Raw genomic sequence first — 17,073 nt, 5'->3', positions numbered from 1 at the left:
CCTCATCACTGTGAGCAATTTCTTCCTTATACTTCACATCCACCCCAACAACCTTAATATCGAAGAAAGTTCTTCTTGATATTTCACTTCATTCTTTCCAAATTCCCTGATCTCTTCTCTTACCTCTATGATTATGGAGAACAGATTATTTACTATTTCTGGCCAGTTGTCTTTTCCCTATCTGAAGTCTTCAGTTTTCACTCACTCACATCTTTCATCCCCAAAGGCTCACAGTATCCATGCATCACTTGAAGACTCTCAATTCTCACAAAGGCTGAAAAAACAAAAAGCTTTTTCCTGGCTCAATCTTAAGCACGCAGTTGCTTCCTAAGGGAGCCTGAGTGCCCAGGAATTAGACACAGCAAGCTGTCTTTGCTGAATTTACCTTCACTTTCTATGGCTATGGAATAAACATTACCAGAACCAACAATTGGTCCTGGCTCCATTCTGAGGTCCCAATCATTCCACACTGACACTGAACATATTTTGTTTCATTTTGGGCATGCAAAAAAAAAACCGCAAAAAAACCAACACAAAAATAACCCAAAACAACACAAATGTAAGAGCGAGGTGCTTTTCAGTAATGTTCATGCTATTTATTTTGTAGTATTTCTGCACTGGCTATTGCACACATGATCAAATGTGTAAAAATGATTGCCAACAGTATGTCTTCTTTCTGCAGTTTACCAAAATTGCAGCTTCAAATTCACATTTGTGAAGTGCCCAGAGAACTCACATGCTTGCTACATCTTCATGCCCTGCTGCCTGCACTCAGGCTGCCTCCTGTTCTCTGCCAAAGCTGCTAGTTTTATCAGTTGCAGATGGACAGGTATGTGCCACAGGAAATGCAGGTGGCTAGGTCCCATTCTCCAGAAACCTTCTAAGCCTTCATGAAATGCTGGTAATACACAGCAGAAGTACTGAAGTCCTCCAAATATGCATAAGCTTTCCTCCCATCAGGTTACAAAGACATGACAGACTTGGCAGCATGTGCCATCTGATTCTAAATGTCGCTCTGACAGTACTGCCTCCTATTTCTGTCTGCAGAAACTGGAACAGATGCAAAGAGTACAGCAGTACTGCTTGATAGAGCAAATTCTCAGCTACAGAACACTATTTTTCAGTATATCCACCACCATTAGCTGTGCATTTTCACCAGCAATGAACAAGAGCTGCATGCCACGCTCTAAAAATCTGCATGGCTGTCCAGAATGCAACTCAACTGTTTCATCACTGTCACCTCTGTTGAAATGCACCACTCACCACCTCACTGTGCTCACATCCACTGCTGGGCCTCCAGAAATGTTCCAAAGTGTCGATGAATGTCAATGGATGCCATTTCTTCCTGCATGGAGGAATTCAATGACACACCTTTGCTATATACACACTTCTGTTTCAGACACCGTTTGTCAGACTGCTGCCACAAGTCATGCAGCAGCAATATGTAATGGGATATTGGCAGGAAGGTTCAACTTCTACTGCCATCCCACCAACACCCACCTCTGGCGTTGTGGGCCAACACTACAAACCAGGAGGCATTACTTTCAGAGCAGCCCTGCACAAACTCAGCTTTGTGTTCAGTCTTTCACCTGTTGCAAACTTTACTTCATCTGTTGATATTACGCATACAAATGATCACTGCAGAGACCACAGACAAGTTATCTTATGGTATATAGAGTCCCAGACAGAGAGAACCAAACTTGCCAAACCAGAGACGTTCCCTGTTCCATGCACAGCACAGGGATGGAGATCACCACTCTGCACCCAGGAATCAAAGCACAAAAAATCTCAAGGGAGGCTGCAAGATTGTGCAAAGCTCAGTAACGCAACAGTAGAGGATCAAGACGAGCACTTTTTGAAGTGTATTAGTTTTTGGAAAGCCTGTTTAAATTCTTCATTAAAAGCTGTATAAATGACGGGATTGATTAATGAGTTTAAGTAACCTAACCACGTAAAAAAGTCCAACAGGATGGGATGAAACCAACATGCGTCCTGGCAGATGGGCAGGACGAGGGACATGACAAAGAACGGCAGCCAGCAGAAAATGAAAGCTCCTAGAATAATTCCTAAAGTTTTGGTGGCTTTCCTTTCTCTCGCAGCAGAAATTCTTTTCCTCTCCAGAATACTATCTGCAAGTTTTATTTGAACGTGATTGATAAATATTGGGGATCCACCAGAATGGGAATGCCCTTCGTGAAGGCTTGCGTTAATGGAGCAGAGGGAAGACCCAGCAGAGCCAGTTATCAGGTGTGCAGTAGTGAATCGTTTCCCATACAGTGAGGGTGGCTTCAGGATCCTGGATCGAGCTGCTACATAAATTCTACCATATAATATCAGGAGGAGCACAGTCGGAATGTAGAAAGCTCCACAAGTGGAATAAATGGTGTAGGAAATCTGATCTGTGTTCACATTACACTTTGCGATTTCTTCGTGAGCTTTCACTTGCCTCCAAAAAAACGGTGGCACAGAAATACTAATGGAGATCATCCAAACCACGGCGATCATGAGCATTGCTCGGCCAGCAGTCCGGCGTTTGGCATATTCCAAAGCATCTGTGATAGCCCAGTATCTGTCCAGCGCAATAACACAGAGGTGTAGGATTGAGGCTGTGCAGCACGTGATGTCTGATGATAACCAGATATCACACAGCACTTGGCCAAAGGCCCACGTGTGGGTGACAGTGTAAGCGATACTGATGGGCATCACGAGGACGGACACTAAAAGATCTGTTACTGCCAAGGAGCCAATGAGGTAATTTGCAGGTGTGTGGAGCTTTCTAGTAAAAAAAATTGTAATAACAACAAAAATGTTTGCAAGGATCGTTGCCAAAGTTATGACAGACAGAAGGACTGACAGGGATATCTTCAGCCCTAATAATGTCCTTTCATCCAAAGCCAGCGGTGGTTCAGTAAAATTTAATGACTTATTTGCTGAGCTCTGGAGAGAGAGCTCTGTCGAAAGGTTATAGTGAGTCATCCTCTGAACTGATTTCAGTTTTCAATGTAATCTTTCCAGGATGATGAAGAAAGATGCTCACCTTTTTGCTAAATTACAACTTCTCATACTGGAGCCCAACACTGAAGGAAAACCAACTTGTTGAAAACAGCAGCTGCATAAATCATTACTGGAAAGTGAGAGGGTGCAATAGAAACATCTGGGCATGTGACCTATGCCCCAACATTCGGGACAAAGCTATCCTCAAAAGTATTTTCACTTCCACTCTAACATCTGAATGTCCCACTTCTGGTATTTATGAAGATCTCTCCTGGAAGAGTACCCAAGAGACAATACAATACTGCCTGGATTCCTGATGTAAACCTGATTTCTGCCCGATTTGTAGATCAGAACCTGCTTCCAAACGGCGCAGAGCTCAGTTCTCATTTATTCCTCCAGATCATTCTGGCTTTCTCTTCATCAAACATCCAGTCTTCAAATGCTGTTTTGGGAACCAGTTCTCAATGCGTCGGTGCTGAAGCTCGCAGCATGTTCCATGTACTGAGATGCTCCCGGTCTTGCACACGGTGAACGACTGCAATGACTGGTGGTGCTTCCCTCGAAAGAGGAAGAGTGGGGCTGGCTAAGGGGATCTGCAAAAAGAAAGTGAATGTTTTAGCCCACAGTGGTGGAAGCCACAGTTTGTGGAAGTTGAACTGTGACAGTACACAAACAAACAACAGCCTTTCTGTACATTTCTTTAGATTTCCTTCATGTAACTGAAATCTTTACGAACCTGAAGAGAACATCCTAGGGCAGATTTCCTTGAGATCTTTTGGTCAGACCCACCCACGAGTACCAGAACATCACTTACTTATGGCAGCCCATGCTTTCTTGACAGAGATTCCAAATGTAGGTCATGAACAGTTCTAAAGCACATCCCCAGGACTAACAACAGAGACGCTGAACTCCACAAACAAAACCCCCAGACCGGCTTCCTCCCAGCCACGGAGCTGAAATGCCTCCAACAGCAATAACTTGCACAGCTTCACAGCCTTTGACAAAGAACTGAGACTCACGTGGTGAGGAATCTGTAGAGCAAGAGCGTCCATCCTACGTGAAACACCAATGTGTCAAACAGCTTCTCTCGAGCTCCTAAAACTGCACAGTGCTTCTGGTTTTGTGTGATTTTTTTTTTGGTAAATGCCCACCTTCTGTGATTCAAAGTTACTTTCAGTGATGCTGTTTCTTTGTAGGTGTATTTTTTCAATAAGGGACCAAGAAGAGTTGCATATTTCATAGTAAGCTATGACTCTCTTCAACCAGCTGTTCTTCTTAATGTCCATTTTTATGACTGGGCAAAGGTTTAATGCATGGTGTGCAACCTGTTGGCTTGCCTAGGATGCATATAGGTATGCTGCTTTAAAAGTAATGCCTCCTATTTATTTCAGTGAAAAATACAACAACAACACTGAGCTCAGTAAGTCTGTTTGATAAACCAAATTCTCATCTACAGAACTATTTTTCATTACAGAGGTGACCCTCTGTTGTTGTCAGCACTGCTGAAACTCATCACCCACCCTCACTGTGCTCACATCCTCTGTTTGGTCTCCATAAACGCCCACAGGCATCAATGAATGTCAGTCTGTCCAGCTTTTTCTGTAGGGAGGAATTCAATGACACACCTTTGCTCCATGTGCCCTTCCATGTCAGACACCATAGTGTCAGTGTGCCCCTCTGCTGCCAGCTGTCACACAGCAACAAAGCATAACAGGATATTGGTGGGAAGGTTCAACCTCTACTGCTGTACCACCAACATCCAACTCTGACATCACGGACCATAAAACAGGAGGCATTATTTTCAGAGCAGCCCTCATAAAGTAGATAATATAGTTGATGTATATAATTAACAAATCTTATTTTAACTGTTATTATTGTTACTAAAACATAAGAAAGAAAGAGAGCAACAGCACCATAAGACTAGTGGAATGTGTGACCTTGTACTGTGAAACCAATGCATCAGTGCCTGGTTTGATGGCAGTGGCTGCAGCTCTCAGCTCTCATGGTGTTGTCAGAGAATTTTTTTAAGGAAATTTTACTCCTCCTGTGTTTCATCTTTAAAAACAGTTGTTCACAAATGTCGTCGCCTTTTGGCAGGATGTACAAGAATGAGGCATGATTGTGAAGTGTTGGATAATTTTCTCTGAACACAAGAATGGACGTGGCAAAGAGCCCAAGAAATCCAGTGCTCTGACTCCAACTGCAGCCAATACATTCAGCTCAACCCTGTGGCCCTATTCTGACACTATTCCAACTCTGATATGTCCTTTCTGAGGCACAGGGACCTGAACCACACACAGTGTTGAAGATGTGGGTACAGCACAGATGAACATACAGCATTAACAGTCTTTCCTGTTCTCAATTTCTTTCCTAGCAATTCCCAAGAGTTGTTTTTTTTCCATCATCACAAACCACCAATCTGTCATTTCCACTAAACAGCCCCAATTAATATAATTGCAAAGGCATGAGTGGTAACATCAGTATTTCTTTTTCCTGAATGCTCACTTTTTGCATCTCCCTGTACTGAACTCCTTCTCCCATGCTTTACCTGACATCCTTTGCAACTCTGCACAGTCAGTCCTTTCTTTTAATACTTGAAAAGCTCTGTCTCACCTCGGTCCTCACACTCTCCAGATCACTGGTAGTCTGAGCTTTCCTTATTTACCTTCTTTAAGGATCTCTGGCCAAGAACCTCACCCAAAATCTCTTGAGAAATCCAAGTAATTCTATCAATTGGACATCGACCAATCCATACACTCCACAACTTCACTCAATGGCTTTGTGAGGCAAACTAACCTCTACAAAAGCCATTTTCACTGTTCCCCAGAAGACAGTATTTACTGTATGTACAGTAATTGCAGTGTTTATGATATTTTCTGCAAAGCAGCCAAGTACAGACTTCAGGTTTATGAATACACAGTTACCCATCAGGTCTCTTTGGGAACTACGTCACAGCAGCTGTCTTACAGTTGGTGGGTGTAAAGGAGTTTTAAGTATTTTAAATAGAGGTTGAACACCCTTCTTGATCCCGTCGTACCTCGGATCCTGAGTTGCACTGAGCTCTTTGGCTTACTGCTACCTGATTGTGAAGATTTGCTATTCGTTTTGGCCAGAAATAAAGGTTCCATTTGAAAACTTACCCTGGATTCTCTTCATCAGACAGGGATGCTAAGTGTCAACCTAGTTTCTCTGTGATAATTTTCCTTTCTGTTCTTGATTTCTTTTTCATTTCCCTATTACCATCCCTTTGATTCTCTGACTCAATAGCTCATTTCAGAGCTGTTGCTTTTAGAGCCTAAGAAATCTCTTTACCTGAACACCAGGCTGATCGCACATCCCACACAGGAGAAAACCTAAACCAGAAATATGAGACAGAATGATTAGCAATATTCATTTTTGTTCCCTACTTAGAACTTTACCTTGGGTATTCACTGTGCTGACATGCAGACATATTCCCTATGTGACAAATGATCACCAGGGACTACAGACTTCTGCAAAACAATCAGTCAAAATATTTTTTCCCTAAGAAGCAGTAAAGTGCCGCAGCAGGGTATAATGTGCAGAACTGGAAAATATTTTTGTAATATTCTAAATAAACAAACACTCACTGTGTAGCACCTGAACAGAAGCGTGATCCAGTGCAGTCAGTCACGAGCTCCACAAAACTGACAGGCAGAGCCTTGGGGTACCAGCATGGTCAAACAGGATGGCCATAAAGCTCTGGTAAAACTCACAGCCCTGCTATAGCAAATATTTATGCATTTGTTTAATAATATAACCTCACATACTATCACTGAATGTTAAATTCAGTGCACTGCTAAGAACATGCACGCACGTATCTTTCGGAATCAGGGACTCTAAATCTACTTTTAGAAGCTCTTTTGAACATAATTCCCTGTGATGCCAAGTTTAGAGACTTTGTGCTTAGTTTGTGTGAGTTGACAGTCAATACTGCTGATATTAAAAAAATGGTGATGGTATTACCATTAAAATGAATATATTAGTATGTGAAAAACATAAGTTATCATCAAGCTAAAGTGAATGTCTTTCCAATGGTTTAATATGTAAGTTACCTTTTATTCAACTAAGGGAAAATCCTGAATAGAGACAACTGAATTTCCTGTTGAAAAACAGAAAGAAAAAATGAGTTTTCTTAAACTACACACATTGGATTTAAAAAAATCTAGAGCAATCACTAAATTCAACAACACAGTTAACTTCAAGGTCAAACATGTAGCTACTTATGAAGGAAAAAAAGAACACAAATGCATTTATAAGAGTTGTACATCCTGGAATACTGTGAGCCCACGTGGCACATTCAGCTGAGAGCAATCTTCCAGTGGGACGTGTTGCTTACATAGGGCTTAAATGGCCTCTGGAGCAGGAGAAGAGAAGCAGTGGGTAGAAACAGGAGTTGTTACCATCTCTAGATAGCATTCTTGTCTCCACTACGTGCAGTTTCACAGTCTGGGTAGCACGTGAAGTTATGTTTGCAGTGCTGAGTGCAGCAGCCACGGCGGTTCCTCTGCTTTGGTCTCTACCAGGCAGGACTCAGTGTGTTTTCATTCACCACTCTCAAGATGGAAACCCTCTTGGATGAGGGTTCTTTGGTCACCCTCACGTGTCACCTGGTGCCCTTGGCCATGGGATGTGGGTATTTTTTCAGTTCCAGGTGCCTGAAGGGAAGGTGGTATCACAACATACCATGGCAGCAGGTAGATCAGGGCTGCCCTCTGCAACTGCCTCTCTCCTTCACCAGAGCCATGACCTGTGACGACTGCATCCCTCGTTCATCCACCTCCAAAAGCACTGCACACTGCACAGGGAGGGACCTTTCGCTCAGGTCCTTCAGCCACACATTCAGTGGTTTCTAGGAAGATCCAGGAGGTGCATAAGAATCCTTTGGTATCCTGGAAAGATTTGAGGAATTCTTTTTAGTTCCTTCCCAGAGGAAAAAAAAAAAAATACTTAAACGGAGAGACAGTTTTAGGCAGTGCGCTGTTATTTAACTTAACAGGCAAAGGGTGAGCACAGTTCATGGAACTGAAGGTGAAGAGAGGGACACATTCAGAGTGAAAAAACATTTTGGCTGTCATCAATAATATTAATAATAGTGTTATCATAACCCGAGGTGCTTACCTAAAGCCAGGCAGCTTTGTGAAGGCGCTTTGTGCTTCAGCTCCGTGGTTGAAGTAGGGAATGGAGTAGCAATGGGAAAGCAGCAAGGCAGGGCTGTGCTTCTGGTGAAGCTCCACGCTCAGCTCCAAGCAGCATGCTGGCAAACATGAGGTTAATGGCACTAAAAGATGACTGTGACAGAGTGCCATCGCGTGGACACCGCACACCTCAGCTGCAGCCCAGCACGGCGGATGGGGAAGATATGAAGATTTCAGTGCAACCAAAGTCACACATTCCTGTCTGTTCAGAATCTGGCTGCCATTTCTAGAGAACGGGATGCTTTTTGCTGAGAACAACCTTATGGTGCAGCCAACAACAGCTTCCAAGAGTGCTCAGGGGCAAAGAGAATGCTTTGGTGTGACCGTGCAGATCTGGCTGGAGCGAGGCAAAAAGTGCATGAAAAAATAGACTGAAATGGAAATACAGACTTTGCTCTTTCAATGAATGGAGCAGGGGGAAAAAATAAAGGGAACAAGGCGAAACATCTTATAAGACATTGAAAAATGTTTCCTTTGACTTCAGGCTAAACTCAGAGGAATTAGAGTTCATTCCTTCCCCTGTAGCTGGGTAACAACACAAGGAATTGCAAAGGGATGGCTTAGAACAGAGCTACGCTTCAGGAGACGACAGAAAATCCATTTTTTCTTCTGTCTTTTCATACCTGGGTTTAGTTTCTCATGTAAATGTTGAATCTTGCCAAAATAAACGAGGTTGGTTCAGTCACACTGAAACCTGGACAAGCAACGGAGACACAGTGCGACCCAGCAAACAGCAGATGGCACTCCTAGCAATAACAGCACACTTAACAGAGACATTCACAGGAGAAGACAAAAGAGGGAGCAATTTCTGAGCCAGTTCTTGTAGATTTGGGACAACTGACTCCAGTAAATAGCATCCGAGTGCTTGCAGAGTGCTGCTTTGAGACCAGATCCCAACACCTGCTCAAGAAGCTTTAGAAATTGCCAGTCCATAGACCATAGTTAAAGCAGGATGCAGCTTCTGGGAGAAAGCAATCCCACAATGTACTGCACAGAAAACTCAGGGTCTGTGTGAAAGTTAAAGCTCCATAGCATCAGTAAAATGGGGTCTGACTGTACGGTTTGCACGCCTTGGTGTGAAGGACTGAGTATGCCTCAAAAGTAACAGTAACCAAACTAGAATCCTGGCTCTGGATTAAACTGTCTGAAATGCATACAGGAAAGAATAACATTTTGCAGAAGCTGTAGATGAGAGAGAATAAACCTGACAAGAAAATAACAGGCACATGTACCTTGCACAATAAGTAGGATTAGGCAGCACGGCGTACTGGAATGGCTGCCACACTGCCAGCGTAAAGGAAGAAGATGAACAAGTAGGGGAAGGGATAGTTTAAGAGCAGCAATGTGAGTGCTGTTATTTGCTATCCAAGGCACATGAGCTAGTGAACCAGTGAGTGAGCAGTTTGCACCTTGCAAAGAAAGGAATCTAGAATGGAATAAGCACGTTCATGTGATGAGGAGCTGCTTTCAACATTGGGTACAACAACAAAACCAAGAGCAAAACAAAAGCAACCTGCAAACGTGTCTCTGGGAGAGAGGAATGAGCACAACTGCAATTACTCATTTGTTTTCCACTCAAGCATGGATCATAAGCTTGAGTGGACCACAGGAACCTGATTCACTCCCCATCAGGGATGTGTGTTAGCAGAATTAGTGATTAAAACTTCTTTAGACACGGAGCTCAATCAACAGGAGCATAGTTTGCACCTGAATTTCTCATGTGTTGAGGGAGCAGCATGCAGTGCTACTGGCTAAACTGGTTATTCTGATTATTCAGGATGTTTCTGAGATCTCAGGAGTACTCTGTTGGCATCAACACCAAATTACTTTATACTATTTGCATACACTGCCATATCCTGCAAGCAGAAGCCATAGGTAGTTTGCACCTCCCTGACCTTTTTTCTTGCTCTAAGATGACTTCCTCAGCATTTCTTAATTCAGCATGCTGTTGCACAGGCACACAGGTTTTAATATTTCATTCTGCTTTCAAGGAAATACCAACATTTTCTCTCTCCTGTCTATACACATACAAGCTATCCAAGCCACCACCACTACACCTTGCGACTCAGCGTGCCTTATGAGGGGGCTTTGGGCAACCTGATGTAGTGAGAGATGTCTCTGCCCATTACCAGGGTTGGAATAAAGGCTCTTTCCATCCCAAATCACGTAATAATCACCATAATTGGTTCTGCAATAATCACAAAGAAAGGCTAGAAATTAGCAAGCAGTGATGCTGGTAGATGCTGTAGCACAGAAACATCCTCTACATCACCAAGAGCTTCTTGGGAGGAAGCAGGAGCCAGAACACTTAGATCTGAGAGCACTACCTGAACTCCATCAGCCTTGCAGTCTCTGATCACAAACACAAAATGCAAAACCTCCAATTAATAATTTTTTTTCCTCAAATTTTCATTCCCATTATTCCTCAACGTCGTATCAGGAGTGGAATTGTGAGGGCTGATGAGATACGGTGCAGTGTGAGATTAAATGTGACAAATGAGATTCACACCACTGAACAGAGCACATCACAGACATCAGTCCATCACTTGTCTTCAGTTAACTCATGGGAGGAAAGATCATATTGGTGCATACTAAGTCATGAATCCGATTTCTCTCCTGTAAGGGAATTTCAGACCATTACTCAGATGTAGGTGAGGGCCTTCCAAGCACATTTAGGTAACCAAACCTCCCTATGAAGCCCAGCACATCAGCACATAGAGATGAGGTTCTGTGAGCCCATGCCCCAGAGGAGCCCACAGTTCTTCTCTTCACACCTGATGGGATTCATCACCAGAGGTATCCTGAGCCAACACACTGAATTCCATTTAGGAAAGGATGGTGTATCACTGTGACAACATCCTTTAGATGATGTCTAGACTTTAGACTATTCTGAAATACAGAATTTTCCCCACGTATTTAATGGTGCTCTATTCCCTTCACTTGTAAGTCTGCAAGGTGTTCATTCAGTGGAAGCAATGGGAATTAGGCTAACACAGAGTGCTCTGAAAAAGATCATGGCATCCAAAGGAATCAGTGCTCAAGCACTGGCCCTCTGAAAATCAGCTGTAGTCTATAATGCTGGAAAGAGATATAAAAAAGAAAAAACTCTTGCAGATTCCACCCAAACTGTCTGTGCTCAGTTCAGCAGTGTGCTGTGCTTTGCAGAGCATCTGATGATGCTTTATTTAATCTGATTTCAGTATGTGCAGCCATTCCCATGAGACTCCAATTCTGAGCATGGGGTCCACTGGGATTTTTCAGGCCATCCACACGCACTGAGTTTCACCTTTATGCTTCAGCCATTTTTCCTTGCCTGTCCTCTTTTCCAATCCAGTATCCTACAGCTTTGCCTGCAGAAGCATCTGAAAGGCACTGGGTGATGTCCCACTATCTGCAGTCATGACTTAAAAACACAAGGCATGATAGTAAAAACATTAAGGTTGGAAACGACCTCTAAGATCATCCAGTCCAACCATCCAAGCACCACCAACCTTGCCCACTAAGCCACGACCCTACATACCACATTCCCAAGGTTCTTGAACGCCTGCAGAGACAGTGATTCTACCACCTCCCTGGGCAGCCTGTTTGATAACAGCAGAATGATGGCAGAATTGATAAGCCTAACTATGAACAATTAATCAGAGCATCCTTGTGCCCCTTGCTCCTCATCTCCCCCCATATCGCCAACTTAGGGAATGAGGTGGCTTCAGAAGGCAGCACACTGACCACTCATGCAGCAATTCCCCACCTGGTAAATAAAGTCAATAGGCACATTTGCAGAAGTATGGCCTTACACTTCCTGGAAGAAGCATTCATTTACCTTGTACCTCCTTCTGTCCCGGAGGCAATTCAGGAAGAAAATGGGATCAACATTTGGCTGAATGCCCTCATCTGGAGCACGCAGCCAGAGAGCACTCAGAGCCTTACCAACACCATGCAGAACGTACTCTGCTGTGATGGGAAGAAGAAAACACAGCAGTTGGCACTGCTTTCACTAATGGCTTGGTTAATGAAGTGGATGGCGTGCTTCTTCCAGTGATACAAGCTGGTTTTAGCACGCAGGAATAAGAAGGTTAAATGTGAGTTAAGAAACAAGCAGCTGCCCTACTGCATGACGCAGAGTAACCAGGTCCACACTGTAGGACCAAGAGGTAGCATCAGCAGCATCAGCAATCTGACAGCCCTTCCAAGTGGCAAAGACTTTGGCAGATGTGTAACTAGGAAGAAAACCTCACACAGATCTTATTTTGTTCATTCTGGAAAACAGGAACCCTGTGTTCACTGAGCCCTGGGCACTGCGTTCCCAAGATGATATGGGCTACATAGAAAGAGGACAGAGGAAAGCAGTGAGAGTTATCAGAAAAGTGGACCTATGAGAATAAACTGAATTAACAGGGATGTCTGGGCCAGAAAGGACGCAGCTGAAAGAAATGTTCAACAGTCTTTACATGCATGAAAGCCTGCTACAGAGCAAAAGGAAAAGCCCAGTCCCCAAGGCTATGGCTGCTCTACTGAAGGGAGGCACGTAACTGCTCTTGGGGAAACCTGGCAGAACAGCAAAGCTCTTAAAGGAATTGTTTGGAGATATCATAAAAAAAACTTTCCATGACAGAGATGTTAAGGACAAATTAAACCACCTTTCTGAAATGAATTTCCAAGCAATCCAGCACTGGGAAAGCAAAGTGGATTGGAAAGCACCTTTTCCCCTGAGTATAACAGTGAAAAATAGCAATCCAAGACAGTGCTAGTGCTGCAGAACGTTGCCACTCAGATCTGGAGCTGGCTCAGGACTCAGCTTTGTGGTACTGCGGTGCTCCAGAGAAATTAAGATAACTGTTATTGTCTTCAAGCACAGACTGGTGAGGAATGCCACAACTGTTTATAACAGCTGTCACTGGAAACCAGGGCTCCCAGTCTCCACCACTTCAGAGCATGACCAGGAGGAAGGAACACTTCCATGGCTTTGTAGGATGATTACCAAAACGTTCTCTATCTTGATAGAATGCTTCTGCCCCAACAACAGCAACTTTTCTCACGTTCACTAATTCTCTTCCCTCACCTCTCACTGCACGGTGATCCTCATTATGCTGCCTTATTATTCAGCCCCTACCATACAGACACAACGTCCCCAGATATTCAGTCTTTGCTCCTTTTATTCCTCAACATCTGTAAGGCACTATGAAGCAGCATTCCTATGTATGACCATGTAAGTGCTCTTCAGACATAGAAACACTCCTTATTACAGTATTTACAGCAACAATAATTATTTTCCCCCTGATTTAGAATGAGCTCCCTGAGCTCTCTGATTTACAATGAGCTCAGAGATGGTAAAGGTGGTAAATTCTCCCCCATGCTGCTGAAGGTGATGTGCAGGATGGGAGCTGGCAGGACAGACAGGAGCACCTCAGACATCATGCACTGCAGCCCTGGGGAATCACAGAATGTGGGTTCTGATCTGTGTGCACTCTGAAGGACGTCTCTCTTGACGTGCACTGCCAAATGCACTGCCCATGCTATCTTTGCTATCTTCCCTCAAAAGGCAGAGTAAAGACCAATCACTTTTTATGGTACTTTTTTACATCAGGATGGCTGCACAGAGCTGTATGGAGGACAACTTCTGCAATGAAAATGGCTGCAGGACAACTGTGCCTTCCTGCAGCTTACAGACCAGAATGGCATCCTTGCCATTGACTTTTGTTCTCTGCCATCATGCTCACTGTGTAAGACAAGCAGGCAGACCCAGGCATCTTCCTGCATTTTGACGTGCTTCATTTAAAAATGTACTTTACAGAACCCTAAGAAAGCTGCAAACCAGCATCATTCACAGCACAGCAGGCTGGATTTTTCCATTTTCTGATTCTCAGACATTTATTCACACATGCCTGCATTACATGGGCTCTATTTCTGCCTCCCTGGAGCCTATCAAAGGTGTGACACAGGGAGTGACCATTGGCTGCAAAGGACACAACCATCTGCAACACAACAATCTCAGGAAAAATGAGAGTGATGTCTCTGGGAGGACACTGTTCTGAAACCACAAGGATCTGGGAAAAAAGCAAACATTAGGGTCAATATGAAAAACAGACCGGCTGTTTGATATTTGCTCATTTCAATATTTAAGAACGCACAATGCACAACCTAAAGCCTTCGTTATCATGCCATCTTACCTTGGGGCAAACCCACACACACAAAAAAACAACAAAAAACAAAAGCAGATCTGTCCTGAGAAACCTCCATCTCAGCCTGCAATGATCCGCATCACAACCCACTGACACCAGCACAACAGGGCAGAAGTTACAACTGCTGGCAAAGGTACCCTCCTACAGCCTCTGGGAAGGTTTATGAAGGAAGCTTCCTCCCCTGGGATTTATGTCAGGCTCACAGCTGTGGTCTCTCAGAGGAAACTCAAATCTCCTTGAAGCCCTTGGCTTGAAATTCTCATGCCTACTGCATACTGGAAAAATCAGGGCCACCTCACGAGCACGGGGCTGCAGACCTCATCATTGGCTGTTCCGTAGTTCCACAGACACTCCTGCTCTTTGTGGTGGCACCAAAACCCATCCACGAAACTGGTCCCCACCTATTATTTGCTGCAAATTGCACGGTCACAGGGCTGGGCTTTCATCCAGAACATTCCATCTCACATCTGTGCAGGTACAGGGAGCGAGCACCCGAATAGTGGTGATTTTTGGCCACATTGCACCTGAGGCAGAGGCCAGGCAGCTGGGTCACTGGGGTACACACTGGGATGGGAAGGGACAAGGCTGTGAGCACTGCAGTGTGATAGAACATTGACATGTGGCGACCCAAGGCTCTCCTCAGATCAAGTCACACCAAATTTATGCTTTCAAAGTGGTTTAATCCATTTGCCAAATACCCCCCTACAGCTGGGGGGAGGAGATCCCCAATAACTCTTCAACAGGGATCGGTGCTCCTCAGCACCTTTACCAATAACATCGATGATGGGACTGAGTGCACCCTCAGCACTTTGCTGATGGCACCGAGCTGAGCAGTGCAGTTGGTACAATAGAAGGAAGGGACGCCAGCCAGAGGGACCTGGATAGGATTGAGAGCTGGGCCCACGTAAACCTGATGAGGTTCAACAAGTCCATGCAAGGTGCTGCCCAGGTGTGTGTGGGAGAACTGCTTGAAAGCAACCATGCAGAAAAGGCTTTGGGGGGGGTCTGGTGGAGAAAAGCTGGACACAAACAGCAGTGTGCACTTGCAGAGCAACAGTCTGCACCTGTACCAACAGTACCTTGGGCCGTCTCAGCAGAGGGGTGGCACTGAGCAGGCAGGTTTGTCCCCTTTACTCTGCCCGCATGAGGTCCCACCTGCAGTACTGCATCCAAATCTGCCTCCCAGAGCTGTGGGTGCCCCATCCCTGGAGGTGCCTGAGCCCACAGATGGGACCTGGGCAGCCCGACCTGGTGGGGGCACCCAGCCCATGGCAGGGTTAGTGCTGGGAGGTCCCACGCTCCCTTCCGACCGCAGCCATTCTATAATTAAAACTCCAAACCGCCCGCGAGAGCGATGCGTCCCATACCCCTACGGGATAAACTGCGCTCCCGTCCGCGTCCGGCGCTCCTCACCCCTCCCCGTCCGCCTCCTCCGCCAGCTCCCATCCTGCCCCCGCGTCCCCTCCAGCAGCGCGATGCGCCCCGGACCCCCGAGCCGCGGCCGGCGGGGAGCGAGCGGCCACGAGGAGGAGGCGGCGGCGGCGGCGGCACCGGACCCCGCGGCTCTGCTCCCCTCGGCAGGTGCGGGAGCCAACTTCACCGGGGCAGCACGAGCACCCTCCGCCCGACCGGGCCGAACCGAAAGGAACGGAACGGAACCGCGGCGCTGCCCGCCCCGTCGGCGCTCCCCCAGCGCCCCGCTCACCTGCGCTCCCGCCGCTCCTCTCCGTGCTGCGGCGGTTCCGGCCGCGCTCGCCCTAAATAGCGGCGGCCCCGACTCCGCCGCGCCAGCGCCGCTCCGCTCCGCCGCGGGGCCCGGCTCTCCTCGGGCGCGGCGCGGCGGCGTAGCGGTTCGCTCAGCCCCGGGGGCCGGGCCACAGCCGGCGCGGAGGGCTTGGGGCGGCCGTCCCAGGCTGCGGAGCGCCGAGAGCTGTGGCTGCTCTGCCGTGAGCGGCGGGGAGGTGAGGATGGGGTTGGTCTCCCTCGCCCGGAGTGGCCCCACACGGGGCTGCCCCGCATGAGCTTTGTCATAGAGTCACGGAATCACAGAGGATCCAGTTCCGGGCCTCCTGATGCGGGCAGGGCTGCCAACCAAGCGCCAGGTTGTGCTGCCATGGACCCCATCCGTGGCCCTAAGCACCTCCCGGGATGGGGCACCCACAGCTCTGGGCAGCAGTGCCAGCACCTCGCCACCCTCTGAAAGAAAACTTCCCCTGACATCTAATCTAAATCTGCCTTCCTTTAGTTTAAAACCACTCTCCCTTATCCTGCCAATATCTGCCCATGTAAATAGTCACTCTCCCTCCTGTTTCCCTCCCTTTAAGTACTGGAATGCTACAAGGAGGTCTCTCACAGCCTTCTCTTCTGCAGACTGAACATCCCCAGATCCCTCAGCTTTTCTCCATAGCAGAGTTCTTCCCCCCCAACTCTACACACGCCTGGGATTGCCCAGACCCAGTGCAGCACCTGGTCTTGTTGAACCTCATCAGATTCACGTGGATCCACTTGTCCATCCTATCCAGGTCCCTGTGGCTGGCACCCCTTCCTTCTACTGTATCAACTGCACAGCTCAGCTCGGTGCCATCAGCAAAGTGCCACTTTGACGCCACTGGTAAAGATGCTGAAGGTTACTGGTGCTGAGATGGAGCCCTGGGAGCCACCACCCCTCACCACCCCCACTGACC

At 46.3% G+C, this 17,073-nt stretch overlaps 1 protein-coding gene across 17 annotated transcripts; it reads right to left on the bottom strand.

The window, feature by feature from the left end:
• Positions 1-586: 586 nt before the first annotated feature.
• Positions 587-16,225, bottom strand: HTR1D (5-hydroxytryptamine receptor 1D). Of its 17 annotated transcripts, none has more exons than XM_048969039.1 (5): positions 16,095-16,225; positions 7,068-7,904; positions 6,603-6,735; positions 6,307-6,347; positions 587-3,587 (listed from the first exon to the last, which is right to left on the bottom strand). In XM_048969039.1, exon 5 carries the CDS (start codon positions 2,974-2,976, stop codon positions 1,840-1,842), a length of 1,137 nt encoding a protein of 378 aa, XP_048824996.1. In that variant the 5' UTR covers positions 2,977-3,587; positions 6,307-6,347; positions 6,603-6,735; positions 7,068-7,904; positions 16,095-16,225; the 3' UTR covers positions 587-1,839. The 17 variants fall into 17 exon arrangements, with proteins under 17 accessions (XP_048824996.1, XP_048824993.1, XP_048824990.1 ...); XM_048969036.1 differs by having other exon boundaries at positions 7,068-8,269; positions 16,095-16,217; XM_048969033.1 differs by having other exon boundaries at positions 7,068-8,547; positions 16,095-16,215.
• Positions 16,226-17,073: the final 848 nt, after the last annotated feature.

Source organism: Lagopus muta, chromosome 23 (genome assembly GCF_023343835.1).
Source record: "Lagopus muta isolate bLagMut1 chromosome 23, bLagMut1 primary, whole genome shotgun sequence".
NCBI classification, from domain to species: Eukaryota; Metazoa; Chordata; class Aves; order Galliformes; family Phasianidae; genus Lagopus; species Lagopus muta.
The sequence above is the reverse complement of the archived record's forward strand: the minus strand, read 5'-3'. Positions and strand labels throughout refer to the sequence as shown.

What these genes read in the sequence shown, in the direction of transcription:
- HTR1D (XM_048969039.1), bottom strand. Translation starts at nt 2,976, where the DNA reads ATGACTCACTATAACCTTTCGACAGAGCTCTCTCTCCAGAGCTCAGCA.